At 42.5% G+C, this 23925-nt stretch overlaps 1 protein-coding gene across 3 annotated transcripts in view; it reads right to left on the reverse strand.

Moving 5' to 3' along the window:
• The window catches only part of ARVCF (ARVCF delta catenin family member), a 376032-nt gene that overhangs the window by 125075 nt on the left and 227032 nt on the right, over positions 1 to 23925 (reverse strand). For all 3 annotated transcript variants that reach the window (XM_054996344.1, XM_054996345.1, XM_054996343.1), the window contains exon 5: positions 16422 to 16605. In XM_054996344.1, the coding sequence (XP_054852319.1) occupies positions 16422 to 16605 (184 nt within the window). The remainder of the gene's footprint in view (positions 1 to 16421; positions 16606 to 23925) is intronic.

The raw sequence follows: 23925 nt of genomic DNA on the forward strand, positions 1-23925 counted from the left end.
CGGATTGGGCGCACGGCCCGGATTGCATCGCTCAACACTCCTATGATCAAGAGAATACATATTTGGGACCAATTGGACACAGGACTGCTTTTTTGAACAAGTCTGGGGACTTTGAGTTTTGTGTAAATTGCTATAGGAACTATAAGCATTGTGGACAATGAATAAGATATATAGTAAATAATATTTCAAGTATAAATTTGTGTGTAATAATTTTGACTCTCCCTGGGATATTCCCTCCATTTGTGTTAGCCATTTACGGGAGAGGCCATTCGTTTTTCTTTGTTCTTGTAATATGGCATCATTTAAGGATACACTAGCCTTTTCGGCAGAGGAACAAGAGCAGATTCTGGCAGGAATGACTTCTGTCATCACGGAGACGGGTTCTCCACCTAAGGATGAATGGGATACGCTTAAATTTCTCATGTCTAAGAAAATTAAGTTTGATTTACATGCTTCGACTTTATTTGATTATTTTTCTGCCCAACGCATACCCCGGGGTCTTCGTCTCCAGAAGCCACCGGGCATGTTTGGGTCAGATGATATGTTTAAAACTGATTGGGCTTCTATTTTAAATAAGTGCAGCTTTGATTTAATGCTTCTTATTATTAGAAGATGTAGAAAAGAAAGTGAGTCTTTGCAAGAGGAGATTCAAACTCATAAGGATGCTCTTAAGATACCCCTTTCTGCTTCGGATTACGATGTAAGGATTAATGAAATTGAGAAACAAGTCAAACAGTTTGAAATGCGCACTAAAGAAATTAAGGTACAAAAATTTAAAAGGGACACGTTGGATTATGCTAATAATAGAGTCTATTTTTGGTGGGATCAGACACATGTGCAAAGGGGTGGCCAAAGGAAGGTCTCTTGGGCTGAGCCTATTAGTTCTTTCTCAGATCTTGAAACGTCTGGTGTCTCGGATAGTTCTGGGGATGAGGGTCCAAGCAGTAGACACCTTAGGAGTAGGACTATAACTTCCACTCGAAGAGGTTCCCCATCCTCGTCTTCTTCTTCTTTTTTAGACAGAGGCAGACGGAGAGGCTTTTCAAGGGGCAGAATGAAAATTTAATTTTTAATTTGTCCTCCCGCCCATTAACCCAGGCGGAAATTTCAGTATTGAACAAGGGCTTGGGCTTTGTCCCGACCCCACAGTATAGATCCCTTCAGACACGGATAGATATCTTTAAGTTAATTAGACAACTTAAGCTTCGGGTTTTCTTTAAAGAGTCTGACAAAGGGACGGTGAGTGGGGTTGGAACACTACCCCAGCGGTTAAAGGGACAGTCACAGTTCGTCCCACCAGTAATGGATCATAGGATTGAGACTTTTGAGTACATGGTATTGAAAGACATTAAGGTATTGGAGGAACAGAAACAGACTAATTGGCATAATCTGTCCAAAGTAGAACAAATGGCTTTGCGCACATTACAAAGTGATACGGAACGTATTGTAAAACCGGCGGATAAAGGAGGTGGTGTTGTAATAATGGATCGAACTATGTATGTGGGAGAGGTGCTTAGACAACTCCGCGACGATACCAGTTATTTACGGTTATCTTCAGACCCAACGGATGATGTTAAACGTTTGATTAAAATTGTAGTTGATGAAGCACGTGAATTGGGTGATATTGATGAACATGTTCATAAGGCCCTCCTAGTCACTTCCCCTAGGATCCCTTTATTTTATATTCTTCCTAAAATTCATAAGCAGATTACACCTCCCCCGGGACGCCCAATAATTTCAGGATGCGGGTCTATTTTGGAACCCTTAGCTATTCTTTTGGATTCGGAGCTCCAGCCAGCCGTTTTTCAGGTCAGATCACTTCTGAAGGATACCCGGGATTTCATTGCACAGGTGGAGGGCAAAGAGTTGGATAAAGACACCGTTTTTTTGACTATGGATGTACGGTCCTTGTACACCATTATACCACATGAAACGGCTAGAAGGGTCATTGAAGACACGTTAAGATCCTTACACAATCTTTCTTATCCAGTTGAATTTTTGTTACAGCTAACAGATTTGATTTTAGAAAAGAATTATTTTCAGTTTGAGAACTCTTTCTTTTTGCAAATTAAAGGGGTCGCTATGGGTTGTTCAGCGGCCCCAAGTATTGCTAATTTATTTATGGGCCAATGGGAGGAGCAATATATTTTGCATGAATCTAACCCCTTCCACACATCTATTCTTTGGTATGGGAGATTTATTGATGATCTATACTTTTTGTTTCAGGGAAATGACAAGGTGGAATCTTTTTGTGAGTGGTTGGACACTAGGGATCAACATGTTAAATTCGAGTGGCACCATCATCCCCAAGAAATTAATTTTTTGGATGTTACTACCTACCGGAGTGTGAATAATAGAGTTCAAGTACGAACCTTTTTTAAACCCACGGATAGAAATTCTTATTTAGAATTTGGGTCATTTCACCCTTATTTTCTTAAAGCAAACATCCCCTATGGACAGCTGTTGCGCATTAAGCGGAATTCCACAACCATACAAGATTTTGAGAGGGACGGCAAGGCGCTCTGCCAGCAATTTATAAATAGACATTATCCATCGCGGGTGGTGCAGTCTGCGCTCTCACGTGCACGGGCTAAGGATAGGGCTTCTCTCTTTCAGACACAGGAACGAACTAACGATAACAGAATTAAGTGGGCATTAGAATTTTCCCCTTTAGCTAATGACATCAAAAAGATTGTTAATCGACATTGGCCGTTAGTCAGGGACATTGAGGGTTGTGCTTCACACCCTTTATGTGGCCTTCGACGTAATAAAAGCATAAGGGATTTCCTGGTTAGAGCGAAAGTAACTGAGATTACTATTGATAGGCATTTACCGGTGGGTATTTTTAAATGCGGACGTTGTGGGATATGCAAAAACATCTGGGAGGGTCATGAACTGGTTATTAAGGGCAAGAATATTTCAGTTAACCAATTTGTCACGTGCCAAACATCTAATGTGGTATATGTAATTGAATGTACCTGTCCTTTGTATTATGTGGGATGTACCACACGATCACTTAAGACACGGATTTTGGAACACATTTCCCGCATTAGGAACAAGGTAATGGAGGCTCCTATGACACAGCATTTTCTCTCCCACCAACACCCTGAAACGGATTTTCGGGTGGCGGTATTAAGTGTTTTGCAGAAAGGCGATTACAAAATGTTATTACAGAAGGAAGCATTTTGGATACACACTTTACAAACCAAGCATCCGTTGGGTCTGAATCTTGATTTATCCTTACAATGTTTTTTGTAATATGAGAAGTGGATGCGTTTCCCTTTAAGAGTTCAAGGAAGTATTGTATTTATACTGGTTCTTTTGAGTTGCTCTGGGTGTGCTAATGAAGATACCGCCGCCTGGTCCTTGGAGCATTTGTAAAAAGTGGTGAAGTGTATGAGAGGTTGATCGCAGAGGTCAGTACTATAAGTGTTCGGTTCTGGTTTTTGATGATGTTAAGATAAAAGAAAAAAAAGGGGGGGAAGTGTTGATTGCTTTGTATTACTTTACTATTTTTATTAGGCCACGCCCCTGAAGAAGATATTCACGAAATCCGAAGAACAGCCGGCCCCGGATTGGGCGCACGGCCCGGATTGCATCGCTCAACACTCCTATGATCAAGAGAATACATATTTGGGACCAATTGGACACAGGACTGCTTTTTTGAACAAGTCTGGGGACTTTGAGTTTTGTGTAAATTGCTATAGGAACTATAAGCATTGTGGACAATGAATAAGATATATAGTAAATAATATTTCAAGTATAAATTTGTGTGTAATAATTTTGACTCTCCCTGGGATATTCCCTCCATTTGTGTTAGCCATTTACGGGAGAGGCCATTCGTTTTTCTTTGTTCTTGTAATATGGCATCATTTAAGGATACACTAGCCTTTTCGGCAGAGGAACAAGAGCAGATTCTGGCAGGAATGACTTCTGTCATCACGGAGACGGGTTCTCCACCTAAGGATGAATGGGATACGCTTAAATTTCTCATGTCTAAGAAAATTAAGTTTGATTTACATGCTTCGACTTTATTTGATTATTTTTCTGCCCAACGCATACCCCGGGGTCTTCGTCTCCAGAAGCCACCGGGCATGTTTGGGTCAGATGATATGTTTAAAACTGATTGGGCTTCTATTTTAAATAAGTGCAGCTTTGATTTAATGCTTCTTATTATTAGAAGATGTAGAAAAGAAAGTGAGTCTTTGCAAGAGGAGATTCAAACTCATAAGGATGCTCTTAAGATACCCCTTTCTGCTTCGGATTACGATGTAAGGATTAATGAAATTGAGAAACAAGTCAAACAGTTTGAAATGCGCACTAAAGAAATTAAGGTACAAAAATTTAAAAGGGACACGTTGGATTATGCTAATAATAGAGTCTATTTTTGGTGGGATCAGACACATGTGCAAAGGGGTGGCCAAAGGAAGGTCTCTTGGGCTGAGCCTATTAGTTCTTTCTCAGATCTTGAAACGTCTGGTGTCTCGGATAGTTCTGGGGATGAGGGTCCAAGCAGTAGACACCTTAGGAGTAGGACTATAACTTCCACTCGAAGAGGTTCCCCATCCTCTTCTTCTTCTTTTTTAGACAGAGGCAGACGGAGAGGCTTTTCAAGGGGCAGAATGAAAATTTAATTTTTAATTTGTCCTCCCGCCCATTAACCCAGGCGGAAATTTCAGTATTGAACAAGGGCTTGGGCTTTGTCCCGACCCCACAGTATAGATCCCTTCAGACACGGATAGATATCTTTAAGTTAATTAGACAACTTAAGCTTCGGGTTTTCTTTAAAGAGTCTGACAAAGGGACGGTGAGTGGGGTTGGAACACTACCCCAGCGGTTAAAGGGACAGTCACAGTTCGTCCCACCAGTAATGGATCATAGGATTGAGACTTTTGAGTACATGGTATTGAAAGACATTAAGGTATTGGAGGAACAGAAACAGACTAATTGGCATAATCTGTCCAAAGTAGAACAAATGGCTTTGCGCACATTACAAAGTGATACGGAACGTATTGTAAAACCGGCGGATAAAGGAGGTGGTGTTGTAATAATGGATCGAACTATGTATGTGGGAGAGGTGCTTAGACAACTCCGCGACGATACCAGTTATTTACGGTTATCTTCAGACCCAACGGATGATGTTAAACGTTTGATTAAAATTGTAGTTGATGAAGCACGTGAATTGGGTGATATTGATGAACATGTTCATAAGGCCCTCCTAGTCACTTCCCCTAGGATCCCTTTATTTTATATTCTTCCTAAAATTCATAAGCAGATTACACCTCCCCCGGGACGCCCAATAATTTCAGGATGCGGGTCTATTTTGGAACCCTTAGCTATTCTTTTGGATTCGGAGCTCCAGCCAGCCGTTTTTCAGGTCAGATCACTTCTGAAGGATACCCGGGATTTCATTGCACAGGTGGAGGGCAAAGAGTTGGATAAAGACACCGTTTTTTTGACTATGGATGTACGGTCCTTGTACACCATTATACCACATGAAACGGCTAGAAGGGTCATTGAAGACACGTTAAGATCCTTACACAATCTTTCTTATCCAGTTGAATTTTTGTTACAGCTAACAGATTTGATTTTAGAAAAGAATTATTTTCAGTTTGAGAACTCTTTCTTTTTGCAAATTAAAGGGGTCGCTATGGGTTGTTCAGCGGCCCCAAGTATTGCTAATTTATTTATGGGCCAATGGGAGGAGCAATATATTTTGCATGAATCTAACCCCTTCCACACATCTATTCTTTGGTATGGGAGATTTATTGATGATCTATACTTTTTGTTTCAGGGAAATGACAAGGTGGAATCTTTTTGTGAGTGGTTGGACACTAGGGATCAACATGTTAAATTCGAGTGGCACCATCATCCCCAAGAAATTAATTTTTTGGATGTTACTACCTACCGGAGTGTGAATAATAGAGTTCAAGTACGAACCTTTTTTAAACCCACGGATAGAAATTCTTATTTAGAATTTGGGTCATTTCACCCTTATTTTCTTAAAGCAAACATCCCCTATGGACAGCTGTTGCGCATTAAGCGGAATTCCACAACCATACAAGATTTTGAGAGGGACGGCAAGGCGCTCTGCCAGCAATTTATAAATAGACATTATCCATCGCGGGTGGTGCAGTCTGCGCTCTCACGTGCACGGGCTAAGGATAGGGCTTCTCTCTTTCAGACACAGGAACGAACTAACGATAACAGAATTAAGTGGGCATTAGAATTTTCCCCTTTAGCTAATGACATCAAAAAGATTGTTAATCGACATTGGCCGTTAGTCAGGGACATTGAGGGTTGTGCTTCACACCCTTTATGTGGCCTTCGACGTAATAAAAGCATAAGGGATTTCCTGGTTAGAGCGAAAGTAACTGAGATTACTATTGATAGGCATTTACCGGTGGGTATTTTTAAATGTGGACGTTGTGGGATATGCAAAAACATCTGGGAGGGTCATGAACTGGTTATTAAGGGCAAGAATATTTCAGTTAACCAATTTGTCACGTGCCAAACATCTAATGTGGTATATGTAATTGAATGTACCTGTCCTTTGTATTATGTGGGATGTACCACACGATCACTTAAGACACGGATTTTGGAACACATTTCCCGCATTAGGAACAAGGTAATGGAGGCTCCTATGACACAGCATTTTCTCTCCCACCAACACCCTGAAACGGATTTTCGGGTGGCGGTATTAAGTGTTTTGCAGAAAGGCGATTACAAAATGTTATTACAGAAGGAAGCATTTTGGATACACACTTTACAAACCAAGCATCCGTTGGGTCTGAATCTTGATTTATCCTTACAATGTTTTTTGTAATATGAGAAGTGGATGCGTTTCCCTTTAAGAGTTCAAGGAAGTATTGTATTTATACTGGTTCTTTTGAGTTGCTCTGGGTGTGCTAATGAAGATACCGCCGCCTGGTCCTTGGAGCATTTGTAAAAAGTGGTGAAGTGTATGAGAGGTTGATCGCAGAGGTCAGTACTATAAGTGTTCGGTTCTGGTTTTTGATGATGTTAAGATAAAAGAAAAAAAAGGGGGGGAAGTGTTGATTGCTTTGTATTACTTTACTATTTTTATTAGGCCACGCCCCTGAAGAAGATATTCACGAAATCCGAAGAACAGCCGGCCCCGGATTGGGCGCACGGCCCGGATTGCATCGCTCAACACTCCTATGATCAAGAGAATACATATTTGGGACCAATTGGACACAGGACTGCTTTTTTGAACAAGTCTGGGGACTTTGAGTTTTGTGTAAATTGCTATAGGAACTATAAGCATTGTGGACAATGAATAAGATATATAGTAAATAATATTTCAAGTATAAATTTGTGTGTAATAATTTTGACTCTCCCTGGGATATTCCCTCCATTTGTGTTAGCCATTTACGGGAGAGGCCATTCGTTTTTCTTTAAGCAGTTAAGGAGGGCAGAAAGCTCAGCCTCAAAGGAGTACATTGAAAGTCAGGGATGCAATCAGCCTTCCTCACCAGGTGGGGGTGCCATTTTTCCATCTGGAGTTCCCCCCCAAAGGGAAAACCAGCAATGTCCTCATATCCAGTATAAACTTCTGGTCATCATATGAAAGAGTATTTTATTGTCAATGAATTGTTAGGGATGTAAGATGCTTTGGGTCCCAGGGGAGAGAAAAGCAGGGTATTCATTTCCTCACATCAATAACCATTTCCTTTAGTTACCTCTTACCTATTCTATGCAACTGTCAGGCTCACAGTCATAGCAGTTAAAGGAGAATTTGTTTCAAGATCACTCAGAGATTTTGGAATATCCAACCCCTGACCATGGCAGACACAAGAGGCCCGAAGCGCAGAGTGGTAAGCTGCAGTACTGCAGCCCAAGCTCTGCTCACGACCCGAGTTTGATCCCAGCGGAAGCCAGGTTCAGGTAACCGGCTCAAGGTTGACTCAGCCTTCCATCCTTCTAAGGTCGGTAAAATGAGTACCCAGTTTCCTGGGGGTAAAGTGTAGATGACTGGGAAAGGCAATGGCAAACCACCCCGTAAAAAGTCTGCCAAGAAAACATTGTGGTGCGACGCCCCCCCATGGGTCAGTAATGACTCGGTGCTTGCGCAATAATGACTTGGTGCTTGCACCTTTACCTTACCTTACTTGACCATGGCAGAAGTGGACAGAACACAGATCAGGTGGGTGCCATTTGGAGCATTGCCTGCAGGCAGTAGAGGGTACCAGTCGTTGCTTTTTATTTTAAGCTCAGACATTTTCCTGTTCTAAAAACAGGCTTCCATTCATTAAACAGAAGTTGTAAATTTTTAAGCCTGCTTTTTTTAAAAAAAAATTGTTAGGTGGGTCGAACTAGAGCTCTGGAGGAGGAGTTGCCCATTTGCCCACATCTGGCACTATAGCCCTGCAGAAGGCATATTGCTTGTCACATTAGAAAACACGCTTTATAATTTGCAGTTAGCGCTGTTCAGCTGAATTTCTAGATCCAGCTGCTGCATCAGCGAAGGCAAAAGAGGATCTAACATGGAAGCCAGTTAAACAGATGGCGGAAGAATTTATTCTCAGCTGGTGTTCACCATCTTGGTGATGCACTTAGCAGTACAGAGCAGCCCGTTTCATTTATTTATCACGGCAAGCACTCATCAGCTTCCACAGATCTAATAAACCCCAAGTTCTCGCAGGGCTTTCTTTCATGGTTGCCAACTCTGAGGAGTGATGGAATGCGAGGAGGGGAAGGAGTTCAGTAGTGATGTAATGCAAAGGAGTCCAAAGTTGCCATTTCCTCCTAGGAAACTGATAGGGTTTCCGGGTGGACAGGGAGGAACCTGGCACTTACCTCGTGCCAGCGGCAAGGTCTGCTTTGCACACGCTCCACTGCCTGCGCAATGATGTCACTTCTGGAAGTGATGTCATCGCACTAGCCACAGGAGCACGGGAGCACTCCATGCAGGGCTGATTCAGCCCATTTGGGGCCCAAATTGACCCCAAACAAAGCGCAGGGACACTCCCACGGCTGGCACGATAACATGCTTGTTGGGAGCATGCACGTGGCGCACGTTCCTGTGGGAGCTTGCCACCTCCTGCCGACCACTGGAGGGTTGGAGGGGAAGGTGACAAACCCCTGGGAGTTCATCCACCACCGGCAGGCACTCGGGAACCCTAGGAACGGATGTCTGTAATATGGAGATCAGCTTTACTTTGGGAGATCTCCAGGCCCAGAGGTGGGCATCCCTTCTTGCATTTCTTTTCCCACTCTTATGTGCAAAACAAATCAACAGGCCAGCTCCCAACAAAGGTTAAAACATCACATTTTAAAAAATGCACATGCTCCAACAAAAGCGCCAAACCCAGGCAAAAACCGAGTCTAGGTTTGCCAGGTGTCCAGTTTTTTTGTCCAATTGTCCAGGGGAAAAAAACAGACACCTGCTTGCCAGGCTGACAGCCTGCCCAGCCTGCTGTGGGCCCAGGGAGTAGCCTGCCCTACCTGTCCCATTCGCTCACCCGCTCGCCTGCCTACTCAGCTTGCTGCAGTCCGGGATCTCTTGCTCCTCTGGCCTCTTGCACTCGCATTGATGTCACTCCAGTGACATCATCATGCTGGGCCAGGAATGCACGCGTGCAAAGGAATACATTTAAGGTAGTTCCTCATCTGTGTTTCTGGAGAAGCCATCTAGCAACCCTAACAGAGTCATAGATGTGGTTGCTACCTTTCAAAGGGAGGGCTTGAAGGCTCAGACAAACAGAAGGCTTGGGTTTTCAAATTCCCTCCATTTTCTGTGTGTGTATGTGAGTGTGAGTGAGTGAGAGAGAGTGGGTGTCTCCCACTGCAAGTGATATCTCTGCCTCCTTCGTTGGACTAGTTTAGCTCCAGGACAATTTCCCAACTCTGCATTGGTAAATTCCTGCAGATCTGGAGCCTGAAGAAAAAAGAGAGGCCTCAGTGAAACAGAGACTTCCCAGGTCCCGATACCCTCCCGACAGAAGGTGGGGGACCCAGGACTTACCTGTTGGTGCTTCCTCATGCGCACGCTCCTGGAGATGTTTGATGATGTCACTTCTGGGAAGTGATGTCATCACACTGGCTGACAGCGTACTTCCATGCCTTGTGCAGGGCTTATTCTGACCTGTTTGGGGCCAAAATTAACTACAGCAAAGCCTGGGAGCATGACCACAGCTGGTGCAATGACATCACTTCAGGAAGTGATATCATCACACCCCAACGGCAGCGCACTTTCCTGGGTTGCCCGCCAGTGATGGGAGATCACTGGGGGGGGGTGGCCACCTCCCACCAATCACTATTTATCAGAGAGCAACCGGGCAAACCCCTGGGAGATTGCCCACCAAGCCTAGTGGGATATTATGTCATAAACAGAGATGGGCATGAACCAGTTAAAAAATTAACCGGGCAATTCGTGGTTCGTCACATTTCACGAACCACGAACTTTCACAAACCTGCCCTGGTTAACATAGTGACGATTGTGCAATATATTATTTATAGACAGGGCTCATTTCGAGGGGGAACGCACAGGAACGCAGTTCCGGCAGTTCCCCAAAGAGGTCACACGGCAGGTGGCCCCGCCCACCTGACTCATGGCCATTTTGGGCCTGTTTCAGCCTGGATTGGGGCCAAAACGGCCTGGATCAAGCTTCTGACGTTGATATTCTCACATGTAGTAAGGTCTTCAGGGTTATGTTCTTTGTATTTGTGGATCTCCTACTGTGATTCTTTCCTTTTGGTATTATACTATGACAGACCATAGGTCTATCTAGGTCACGACTGTCTACTCCAACTGGTAGTGGCTCTCCAGAATTTCACATAGTGGTCTTTCATAGAATCTACTACCGGATCCTTTTTACTGGAGATGCCTGGAGATGCTGTACCATTGAGCCATGGTCTGTTGCCCATGTGACATCCTACCTGTCAGGATTGTTGTAAAGACAAAATGGAGCAGTCAACCTTGCACTCCATGGAGGAAGTCAAAAACATGATAAATCTCTCCAACGTAAAATATTCGACATCTTCATTTGATACTGTCTTCTATTAATGCTGGGATGACTCATATATTTCAAGAAAACTAGTAGAATCTAAATCTTTCAAAGTACATGAATCTGATAATGTGAAATGTGACAAACAGGCATAAAAAGCTGGGACGACAATCCGTCCTTATAAACAAAAAGGCATGAAATACTACAGCCTAGGGAATATCATCTCCACTCAGCATCCCCAATGGAATTTATGATCCTGTAATCAGCAATTCTAATAATGTATTACAAATCTTTTCACTAAGATATAAATGTAAGGAAGGCCACATTTGGTCCCCACCTCCACCACACATAAGAATCCATGGCAGTGAAAAAGAATCCCATGTGATCAAGGAGCTACAAAGTAAAATACAGCCGGTCATGTATATATGCCTACTGAATTTCTAGCTATATAAGGAAGTACTCCCTTATCCATTCCAGACACACATCAAAACAGGAACGCTACATGGTGTCAGCAGTGGGATATTCTACTCCTCTTAAAATATATATATGGGAGTATCAGTTGCTAGTGTTCTGTAGGAGCTGACACATGGATACCATGTCTTTCTCAATCTATAACCTCCCATTTAAACAGAGCATGGGATTCTGAACAGCTTCACGGCTTCACATGAACTTATTTGATGCTACTTGTTCCTTCTGAAAACAAGCCTCCATATCTCATTGCAGACACTCACATCAAATTCAAGAGGTTGGAAGCAATTATCGCCGGTACAATGCACCCATATTAATTATGCTGAAGGAAATTGAGTCTCCTGTACTAAAGCCTCCATTCTCTCCTCCTTCGGTAAGGGTTGCCTCATTAAAGATAATCAAAGTTTTCTGGCAACAAAGGAGTCCTCCGCTTAGATCACTGCAAGGAAGGTACCTGCTGCTAATGGAAGAACTCCCAATTTAGATTAAACCTAATCTATTAATGATCAACTTAATGTCTGTAGTAGTTTGGAAATCTAATGTTCATTTTGATAAATCTTTTAAGCTGCACCATGTCTAATATTCTCATTCGGAAGCGAAGAGCACGTAAGGATAAATGATAGCGTCTGGATCCCATTCCAAAGGCCCTGTATCTCTTACAGGACTGCCGATAATTTCAATAAAAGGGCCTTTCGGAATGGTCTGCATTTATAAAAGCTATTCTTGGGAGAACAGCAAGCACAATTTAAACACTGCAAGCCCAAGGAATGGAAATGAACAAACCATTTTGGAGATACATATTAATCAGTAGAAAAGGGCTTGAAGTACACTCCAGTGCACTACAAGGTAGAATGCAGCTTCCTTTATTAGCTTTGTATGAACTATTAGCCCTCATCACAAAGCCTGAAGGATTCAAGAGAACTGCAAAAGGGGGGAGGAAATGCTTCACTTTGCACAGACTATATTGACAAAGGCCTTCCAAACCAAACACTCCTGAAAATGAAAGAGTTTTGCAGCCTGGAACATTGGCTCTTCTGTTGCTATGCACATTCTCTTGACTTGACCTCATCTTTGCTCATCTGTAGACATTTCAAGCAATCCTAGAACTCAAGGATCCTATTGCTGTGTCATCCAAGATGAAAGCACAGCAGGCAAAATTAAATTACAGCAAGCATTATATAGAATGCACCCACGCTTCTTTCTCTCCACTGCAACGTAGCTGGTGGAAGGTGGCCTTACATTGGGTTGAAATCCTTGTTCAAGTTGCGAAGCTCATTGGGTGACCTTGGGCCAATCGCTCTGTCTCACCCTAATGTACCGTCACAAGGTGAAAATAAAATGAGCCACTCCTCTTTTCATGCCCAGCTCCTTAGTGTAAGGGCAGCAACGTATAGGCAAGTAACAGGTTAGATCAAGCAATTTTTTTTAAAAAAAAATTCTTATCAAGTAGCATAACTGTTTAATCCATTACATGTTGAGACAATATTAGTCAGTTAAATCAACTTAATCTGGTTGATTAAAAAAGCACAGGTGTGTCTCGCCCCTGCCCTGCCCCACAACAAAACTGCATTATTATGTGCTTACACAATCACAAATATCCTAGAAGAGGCATTCCCAAATTTTGCTTCCACAATAAGGAATGCCTCTTCTAACACTATGCCAGTTGCAACATAAGTGAGTATAATCTAAAAAAAGATGAGTGCTTTTTTCAGAATTGTTTATTCAGTAAAAACATATGCAGAACTAATGAATACATTCATTCATCGATTATAGTTTCTTTAATCAGGCAATAGCCATATCTGTGAATCAGTTTGATTCAAGGTGAGCGTACATAAATGCATAAAACTGCCTTCCTGTGCTACAACAATATTGCCTGTATATACGCTGTACTATGCTGTAGCGTAGTGGTTAAACGGCTGGGCTCTGAATCAGTACTCTGCTGGTTTGAATCCCACGACTGCTATAGGTTCAGCAGGTGACCTTGGGCAAGCCATTCCTCTCAGCCCAGCTCCCTACCTGTATTGTGGGGATAATAATAACACTGACCTCGTTCACTGCTCTGAGTGGGGCACTAATCTGTCTAGAAGGGTAGTATACAGGGCTTTTTTCCTGGGAAAAGAGGTGGTGGAACTCAGGACCGCACAATGATGTCACTTTGGGTCATCTGGAACAAGGGGGGAGTTTTTTAAAGTTTAAATTGCCCTAAGCGAAAATGGTCACATGGCTGGTGGCCCCGCCCCCTAATTTCCAGACAGAGGGGAGTTGAGATTGCCCAGAGGTGCGGAGGACAATCTAAACTCCCCTCTGGAGATCAGGGGGTGGGGCCACCAGCCATGTGACCATTTTCAAGAGGTGCCGGAACTCTGTTCCACAGCATTCCTGCTGAAAAAAAAGCCCTGGTAGTATATAAGCACGCTGTTGTTGCTGTTGTTGTTGTTACATGCAGGAAACTACGTTTGGGATCGTTCAATTTTGCTCTTGTTCATGCTGAACCAAGAAAGAAACTGCAGCAGAATTAACTTCAGACTATCTGCAATCAGCCTCCTAGCTCAAATACATTTCCCTTGAAGTTTTATGCATACAAGAATATGATATCGTGGGTGCACAAGCTCTGAATTTGTTATAGCATTTTCCCACAATTCGATATACTTGCAATAAGCACACTTAGGAAGTTGTGACTTTTGCACCAGTACAATGCTAAATATGGGACATCCCCTTGGCAAAGCAAACCAAAAAATGAACCAAACAAACCGGCCGAAAGTTCGCGGCAGTTCATCAGAAATGGGCTCTGACAAACCGCTGGTTCGTGAACTGCAAACTGGCCCAGTTCTTGTTGAATTTTGGTTTGTATTTTGGTTCATGCCTGCCTCTATTCTACACTCCTCTGCTTAAAGGCAGCCGGGTGACCTTGGATTAGTCGCAGTTTCATGGAGCTCTCTCACCCACCTCACAGGGTGATTGTTGTGGGGATAACAATGACAGTGGGTATTAAGTTGTCCTGAAGGGAGGTATAGAAATTGAATGTTATTGTTGTTGTTGTTATTTGGATACAGCTGGAATTTGAAAACTAAAATTCTCCAACACTGGGGGGAAATGGCGTGGTGGTAGAGGGATGAAATGAAGCAACAGGGAAATGAATGAAGGTTGAACTTCAAGTTGTTGTTCACAATGGGTGCCAACATGATTTTTGACTGGAGAGTCTGGAGCTTTTCAATAAATCATGTACATTCTGTGAATCTATGGCAAATGAAATGTGCCGCATTGACTCCGAAAGCAGATTGGGGAGTTAAAAAACATAGGAAAAAAATTAAAGTCTACTTATCAATTCCTACCAAACTGGGGCCCTGCTAAGATATTATGATTATATCTGCCCAGGTGAGTTGCTTTTTCAGAGATTCATCTCTGTAGGAGAAGGAGAGGATAAAAATAACCATCTATTTGTTTCTTGCATGGCTGATCAATCACAAATTTGCTAGTGCTCTGTCAGCGTTTACAAACCATTATTATTAGAGGATGCCTCTAAGTGAGTTCTGGAAGCACAAGACAGAGATGCTCGATGATTCTTGGTCAGAAAAACAAGGTAAAAAAGAAGAGAATGTCTGAAAATGAGGTCAGTCATTACCTTTTGCTCAGGCACAGTACACTACTCGACATGCTCCCACAAACACTCCCCGCACAGATGAAGGAACACTTGTCTATTTCCTGCTTCCAGATAGCTGCCAGATACAATTCTCACATTTGGACTAATCCCCTACTAGAATTTTAATAGCTGCCTCCTAAACTAGCTTTCAACATTTCCAATGTAGCATTCAAGGAGCTGATTCTGCAGCTAATTGCAGTGACACAAACTGTAACACAGCAAAAAGCATTATCTATAAGTGCGATGCAGGTATAAACTCTTTCCACGCTATGGTTTCTGTTGCAGGAATACCTGGAAGAAGCACTTGTGTGAATGAGGCACACACCACATCAGGATTTGCCCTCAGACATTTCATGGCTATGGACAGAATGCATATTTGTATGTCCTCAACCACTTAGAACATTGCAACAAATAAATATTACTTCCTGGTCTCTGACCTTGAAGCTATAAAAACATCCTTCTCCTGTAACTCAAGATGACACATTGTGTGAGACAGATATCTGGAAGGGAGAGAAATAATGGGTTGGATCCAGCCAGCATTTTTATTCCAACCGAATCCCTCTCCTTCAATGGCAAACCACCTCTGCTTCTCATTCGCCTTGAAAGCACCTTACTGGGGTCGCCATAAATTAGTTGTGACTAGAGATGGGCACAAACGGAATTACGAACCAAAGCTCGTCACGAACTGGGCCAGTCCGTGGTTTGTGAACTGGCGGTTCATGGGAGCTCATTTCTCATGAACTGTGACAAATTTTAGCCCAGTTCATTTGGTTCATATTTTGGTTTGTCGCTGCAGACAGCCTGGTGCTGATCAATCAGTTTCCTAGGCAACAGGGGGATGGGCTCTCTGCAGACCTTCTGCTGACCTGGAAGTGACGTTTTCACGTACCAAACAAATCAGTTCGTGAAAGTTCGTGCTTCGTGAAACACGATGAACCACGAACTGCATGGATCGGAATTTTCCTGGTTTGTGCCCATCTCTAGTTGCGACTTACATAATTCCCCTCCTTATTACAGCTCTCATCCCATACTGCTTCTGCCCATGCAGGTCCCACAATTACCACCATACCTTCTTGATGGTCAAAGGAGACCATCCTCACACTTTTATACCAACCAAAACACTGGTTGGATCCAACCCAATGAGACGTATTTCCAAACATGTATGGGGGAAACCTGAAATAGTAGCAGGAGACAGGTACACGTGTGTGTGTATGTACACCAACGTTTTGAGCACAGAACATAGGACTTTGTGCACAAAATGGATCTCCCTACAATTTCCGACAATTTCCATGACACTTCTTCAGCACAGACTAAAATGTTGCAAACGCCAACCCCAATCTCACCTCAAACATCCTGACGTGTTCTTGAAGACGGTGGTCCACTCTGCGTCTCGAGGCTTCGAGTCTTCATTTGGCTCACTCTCCCAACCAGAATGGGGGATAATCACTTCGTTGGTCAGTGTCTGAAGGCCGTGGTTAATGATAACCATTTTGAGGGGTTCATAGGATGACAGGTTCCAAAGGGTACCTTTTAACAAGAGAAAATTGGAAAGAAGAAGAGTCAACATAGATGCTTTGTTTTTAATCAGAGCTGCTCAGAGCTACAACAGTATCTGGACAACCATCCCATCCCTAGGGTTTCCTGCAAAGCCTGTGATTGATCCAATCACGTGGGGGGATATTACATGACTTCCTGTCCCATGAGTGACTAGGCCTCCCAGAACGTTGTCCCTCTTTCCCTCCATATTAGCAGTCCTGACCACTCATGCAAAATATAATTTTCTGTAGATCAAAAATATGAAATGTTATTGTTCAAACGATGAGGTCATCACAAAACTCCATTCAAATATAATAGCAAAACTAGGACAGTATGACAGCTATTTAGTGTCTGTAATATTACAGATCTGACAAAGTAAGGAAGGACTAAAGGTTGTTACAACAAACTACTTTAACACGCACGCGGTCCTCGAACTGACACAGCAAATTCTGCAGCTCTGTCAGCAACAAAAGTGTTGCGATTGATCAAGAAATTAACGTGTTTATAACTATCAGAATTAACCTGCATATCTTTCAGCCGGGTCATTACACAAGGGACAATCACAAAGAGGATGACAAATATTTTTAGGTCATGAATCCCACAAATGATCTTTGATCTAATAGGGTTTTATGGTAATGGACTTCCAGGTACTAGAAGGCTATAGTTGGAGTAAAGGCTTGATCTACACATGCAGCTTTTAAAAAATATATATTTTTCTTTTCATCATGGCTGCAGAGACAGGGCTGAAGCTGGGTGTTTGGTGAACTCTCCACAGAACTCTTCCTGTTTATAATTGTTTATATTTTGTTAAAGGTTTTGGTTGGTTGTGCACTTTTTGTTAATGGTTTTGGTTGTATACTGATACACACACATACATATATAAAACACATAAGCAACATACAGTTAACATATATAAGTAACATGTAAATTACAGATGAAATCAGCACAATGTGTACCATGTAAAAAAGTGGATGCCCCCCCACAAAGATTAAGAGGTATACAACCAAAGCCCATACACACACAAAAGATACGATATGACACCAATATATGGCCACACAGATAATGCCTAAAAATAGATAGGAAGAGTTGGCTACAAGAAATCAGCATGAAAATAAAGATTCATGGGCTTGGGTCACCTAGGACAGAAGTGATACCAAAATGGAGATTTTTCAGGTTGAAACAGCAACGATGACAGCTACACATTCATCTCTTCCTGTACAGCAAGATAAAAGGATGCAGGAGAAAATGGTCCTTTTATCTGACCCAGCAAGGATTACCTTATTTTACAGTGGTTAGGAACTTCAAAATACCTCTTTCCTCCATGACTAGTGATTGCAAAATTACATCAAGCAATAACAATAAGCTTGATTCTCAAAAGTGTATGCCGCAATCCATAAAGCTAATGACAAGATGGTATTTGACACCTTCCAAACTACGTTCTATACATCCAGACAGTCCTCCATACTGCTGGAAGGGCTGTGGCAATAAAGGTACCCTCGTGCACTGTTTTTGGGAATGTCCCAGTATTTCTCAGTTTTGGTCTGAAGTAATCAAATACGTTGAACTAATGATTGGTTACCAAGTTCCTCTGAGACCAGAAATCATTTTGCTTAATAATTGGCAAGATGACACTATTCCGCTCCTGCGCAAGATCTCGATAGCAACTTTGCTTTCTACAGCCAAAACCACAATTGCCTCTCTATGGAGAGACAAGAGGTCTCCCTCAATCTCAATTTGGCTAACACACATTTGGGACTGCTTTATTATGCCCAAAATTACTGACCAAATAAAAATTTTAGAAAATCCAACTCTTAAATCAACATTTTTGGAGCAGTGGACTCCGGTCTTGGAGTATCTTTTAAGGAATGACCCAATTGTCAAGAAAGTTTCGTCAAAGCAGTACTTTATGTTTCTTATCCATCTTTAATCTTCAGGTTCATATGAAATGATTTGTCAGCTGTTTGCATTTATTGGCCATATCACTAATAGGGTAAACCATATGTTTTTTATGTATGCTTGTTGCCAAACCTGTGTATTTAGTTTATGATATTAATTCCATTACTCAACTGTTATCTTCTTCCTCTCACTACAATAATACAATTATTGTATTATATTACAATAAAAAACTCAAAAAAAAAGTGTATGCCCTGGGAAATCTCACAAGTCTTTAAGGTGCTACTGGTCTCGAATCTTGTCAAGGAATAACATATATACCATGTCTTTTCAGGTTACCAAGAAAATACAGCTTTTCTTGGTGTACAATCCAGGTTTGCTTGCTACAGAATTGCATTTGATATGTTGTTACTATCACTGGTTTGTAGAGAATAAAGTTTTTTAAAAGTTTTGAATGAGAAGCCTCCAGTAGTATCATCTGCAACAAATGTGGCTTCCTAGCAAAGACTGGAGTCACTGAGAAAGCAAGAGAATATGATTCTTGGGCAAGCCGCTATCTCGGTTCTACATCACTGAAATGGTAAAATAACAATCGCCTCCCCAGAATTACTGTCAGGATGAATGAGATTGAGAGGGAAAGCCATAATCCTTCCTTATATCCGATATAAATGCCAAGTGAAAGCCCCTAAGTGCAAACAATCGATGTGGATATCAGCTTTTCAATATGTTGCAAGGGTAACCCCTCCAACCCCGCCCCCATCATATACTCTTTTGCAAAAGCTCTCAGCAAAACAGCATATGTCAGAGTTAAGCAGACATCCTCTAGGAAATGCATCTAAAACTTTTTACAGACCAGTCAGGTAAATGAATGAGGCTGCCCCAATATCCTAGCAAAAAGTGACACTCTTCTCAAAAGATTCCACTTTCTGAGTTAGCGGCAGGGCTTTTTTTCAGCTGGAACATGGTGGAACGGAGTTCCGGAACCTCTTGAACATGGTCACATGGCTGGTGGCCCCGCCCCCTGATCTCCAGACAGAGGGGAGTTGAGATTGCCCTCCGCACCGCACCCAAAAGATTTTTTTGAGCAACTAAAACCAGGCATCCAAATTAATCAGGCAGAAGATTCCTTTTTTAAAGTAGTATTAGAATTCAGTGCTTGAACATTAATTCATTTTTAAAACATAGAGCTAAGCTACAAGAGACAAATTACAGGAGGAGGAGCACTGTGAAAGGAGTTGCAATGTTTGCCGGGAAGCTGAGTTTTAAAAGAGATTGTCAATTCCCCCTCTCTACAGAGCCAGGGAGATCATTGCTCAGAAGGTTTATTTCTTCTTTGCCTCTTAAAAGGGGAAGTGAAACTGACAGAGCCTTTGGGAGGAAATTAACAAACCCTCTGAGGAGCATTCTTCCCTGGCTCTGTAGAGAGGGGAAATTGACAAAGCCTTTCGATCTCTCTTAAAACTCGGATTCCCGGCTAACATTGTGACTTCCTTCATGTGCGCCTCCTCGTGTAATTCGTCTCTTGTAGCTTGGCTCATGGTTGACACCCAACCTGAACTCAGCATTAGGAGAGAAGCACATCCACATAAATCAGAGCTACGAAATGCACAGTGCCATTCTGATCACACTGACATCCTTGAAAATCCCCTTATCTATTTATTTACCATTTACATAGTTTATTTATTTATTTACAGGATGCTGTGACAACATGCTCGTATCCACCAAAAGCCTTCTTTTTTTCCTTTAGTAATATGCAAATGCCCCATAGCCCAGGCAAGCCCAATCTCGTCAAATCTCGGAAGCTAAGCAGGGTCAAGCCTTGGTTAGTAATTGGATGGGAGACCTCCAACAAAGATCAGGGTTGCAGAGGCAGGCAATGGCAAATCACCTCTGTTAGTCTCTTGCCATGAAAACTCCACCAGGGGTCGCCATAAGTCAGCTATGACTTGATGGCACTCTCCACCACCACCAATATGCAAATATTTGCAGATTTAATTGATTAGTTAAAAGAGATTAATAATTTCCTTTAAATAGGTGGCAGACCCAATATGGGTGTAGTGTTTACATATCTATATAGTTAGGTAAAGGTAGTCCCCTGTGCAAGCACCAAGTCATTACTGACCCATAGGGGGACGTCACATCATGACGTTTTCTTGGCAGACTTTTTACGGGGTGGTTTGCCATTGCCTTCCCCAGTCATCTACACTTTACGCCCAGGAAACTGGGTGCTCATTTTACCAACCTCGGAAGGATGGAAGGCTGAGTCAACCTTGAGCCGGCTACCTGAACACAGCTTCTGCCGGGATCGAACTCAGGTCGTGAACAGAGCTTGGATTGTAGTACTGCAGTTTACCACTCTGTGCGACGGGGCTCATCATCTATATAGTTACTGATATCTAAATATATATGCTGGGGTATAGCTGTCGGTATTGCTTAAGTAGTTAGTATGTTGCACTAGGATTTGGGAGAACTTGCTTTAAAAACCTCCAGCCACGAAGGTCATTAGGTGATTTTGGGCCAGTCTCTCCCTCCCCCCATCCCCCAGCTTAACCTTCCTCACAGGGTTGTTGTGAAGATAAGGTGGAAGAGTCTCTTGTGCACCTCTCTGAGCTTCCTGGATGAATGGCAGGATAAAAATAAGGCAATAGTGCACAAGAGGAGCTTTATTTCTGTAACGAAGAGGTTCAAATATATACATTTTTAAACTGTCACTATTCTCCAAGGAGCTGAGAAAGCCTTCCTTGTTTGTTCCTCACAAATGAGACGAGACGAGACAAAAACTAGAGTAACAGCTCCCAGGTCACTCAGTGATCTTCATGGCAGAATGGGAACGTAAACCCAGGTCTCCCGGATTCTAGGTCAACACTCAGAGCCAAGCTACAAGTGACGAATTATACTTGCCTGGCAAAGTGAATAGACTCACGTGTATTCCTCCCTATTCACTTGCCATTCACTTGTTCTCCACTTGATCAAGTGGAGAGCAAGTGAATGGCAAGTGAACAGGGAGGAATACATGTGAGTCTGTTCACTTGCCAGGCAGGTGTCATTCGTCACTTGTAGCTTGGCTCTCAGACCACTACACCAAACTGGTACTTAGAAAGATGTTGAAGAACAAGTGGCTTGGTACAGTGTTGAGGGATGTGGCTGTCATGGTATTTGAAGGAAAGTTGTTAAAGACCCCCTGAAGAGAGCTGCGGATGGATTTTCTGGCTCTCACATCAAACAATTGCACCTTACATTATTAAGGAATTGAGTGCTTTCCTTGCCTCCACTCTATACATTTCTATACAGTCAATATGTAACGCACACACACCAAAATCTTTGCTCAGTTCATAACAGTATCTGCTACCGCTTTGCTCCTCCAGGCAAGTTACTCTCAGAGCCATCTTTCAGACGTAGGCCAGCACACATCCAATCTTATTTAAACACAAGCGTGCTGCAAAAATATTACTACTGTTAGACTGGCCTGTTTGAAAGAACTGTATCCCATAAAATCAGATAACGAGCAAATCCTTGAGCTTGCCAAATCATGACATGCCAAGATAAGTAACACGCTGTCATTCATATAAGCAAAGGAAACATTCTTAGAATGTTACAAATTTTCTGCATACAATTGCTGGCTTTTCATAAACTCCCGTTTCGCTTGGGGTTTGATGGATCAGTGCTCTTGCTAAACATGCACAGGGATGAAGATTAATTCCAACTCTTTTTTTTTTTTTTGCAAATCAGTATCAAAAATCAGTGTGGCGAAACCCATTCAAGCTAACCAGACGTATCCTGTGAGTCAATAGGGAAAGGATGGGACCAAGTCATCCTTTATGTGGGCTGGAATTTATGCTCAATGCTTTTGTTGTCACAAAACTGATGGCCTCACACATCTACAGCGCAGCTGCCTTCAGGCTGTGATCCTTTTAGGGGCATTGTTAGGTACACAGTGTGTCAATGTCAGGAATTTTATCTCCAGCAGCCCAACACTTAAGCGGTACTTCAACTCTAACCCAAGAGACCAAGATGACTAACAGATCTCTGAAGAGGTGAGATGTTACCCTCTTTCCAATGACCTCTAAAAGAGGCCCAGAGAGCATCGCTCTGGATTTAGCTGAACCCATGGAAACGTGACAGCATTCACCCACCTAATGTTAGAACCTGGCTTTTCTCATAACCTTTTTTTAGGGTACAGAAGTTGTGACTATGAGAACTTCCAGATGGATGGTTTTGTAAATGTCAATTGCGCTGAATGCATAGCTGCCAGACATAGGCAAGCCATAAGGGGCTGACGACCCCTGTGACAAAAAGATAACAGAATTAGCATAAGTGGCAATGTATGCACTCATCGCAATGTGACATTCTGGCTGCATGGACTAGGTTCATTTGATTGCCAGCCAATGAGGACCATGCATGAACCCTACCTCCTATCCCCAGCACACACACTAGACAAATAAGGTATTGTAAACCATATTAAAAGGGAAACTGCTAGACAATTTCAGGTGGGTAGCTTGTAGAAGACGAAGGGAGCCTGGATCTCGAAAGCTTCTGTCTTGGAAATCTGGTCTTGAATATGCTACTGGACTCAAAATCTTGCTCTGCTGGTTGGTTCAAAGTCCGACCATGCGAAATAATCTAATCTCTAACGCATACCTGTGTTAATGCCTGCGCATGTACGCTCAGGTCACCATGCAATGCATAGCACTGCACGTGCTTTTTTGTACTGTTTAAAACTTAGTATAGGGCTGCTGACTCAGGGAGAACAAGTGGCTGTACAGTAAACAAATGCAGCTTGCAGAGTCCAGAGTAGAAATTTCTGCATCCTCTAACGGCAAGGGTGAGGAGGCCTTGAATGGGGATTCTTAGTACAAAAACAGGGGTCCTACAAGCATGGCCCCATTTTCCAGTCCTGAAATGATGGAAAATATGTCAAACACTGACAATTATTCAATGAAGAAGCTTTCCAGGCTCCAACCGAGATGAAGTCATCAATTAAAACCTGCCCTCTACCCCCTGCCCAAACTATTTTACCCTCCCACTATTCTTCTTCAGATAGTTACTGCCAAACAGGGACATTAATCATTATATTTATTTCATTGACGCACTTCACTTACTCCATTAGAGTTCATATGCATACTTAGCATGACAGTAATTATAGGACTATAGTTTTCTTTTTACCCCCTAAGGAAGCCATTCTAGCATTTAAACTAATCTGCACAACAGAAATCACAAGAATTAGCTCCTGAGAGCTACCCATTCAGGAGAAGAGAGAATGAGAAAGTAACTCCAAATCCACAGAAGTGGTGCTTGAAGTGTCCCCCATAGTCTGTATTTGTACATGCTCCCCCTCTTAAGAGTGTTTTACAATGCATCTAATTGCACACGATCTTAAGGATATGCAGGCTGCTCTTTAAAACTCATCTGTCTGGAAAG

The sequence above is a fragment of the Eublepharis macularius genome, chromosome 13 (assembly GCF_028583425.1).
Source record: "Eublepharis macularius isolate TG4126 chromosome 13, MPM_Emac_v1.0, whole genome shotgun sequence".
Taxonomy (NCBI): domain Eukaryota; kingdom Metazoa; phylum Chordata; class Lepidosauria; order Squamata; family Eublepharidae; genus Eublepharis; species Eublepharis macularius.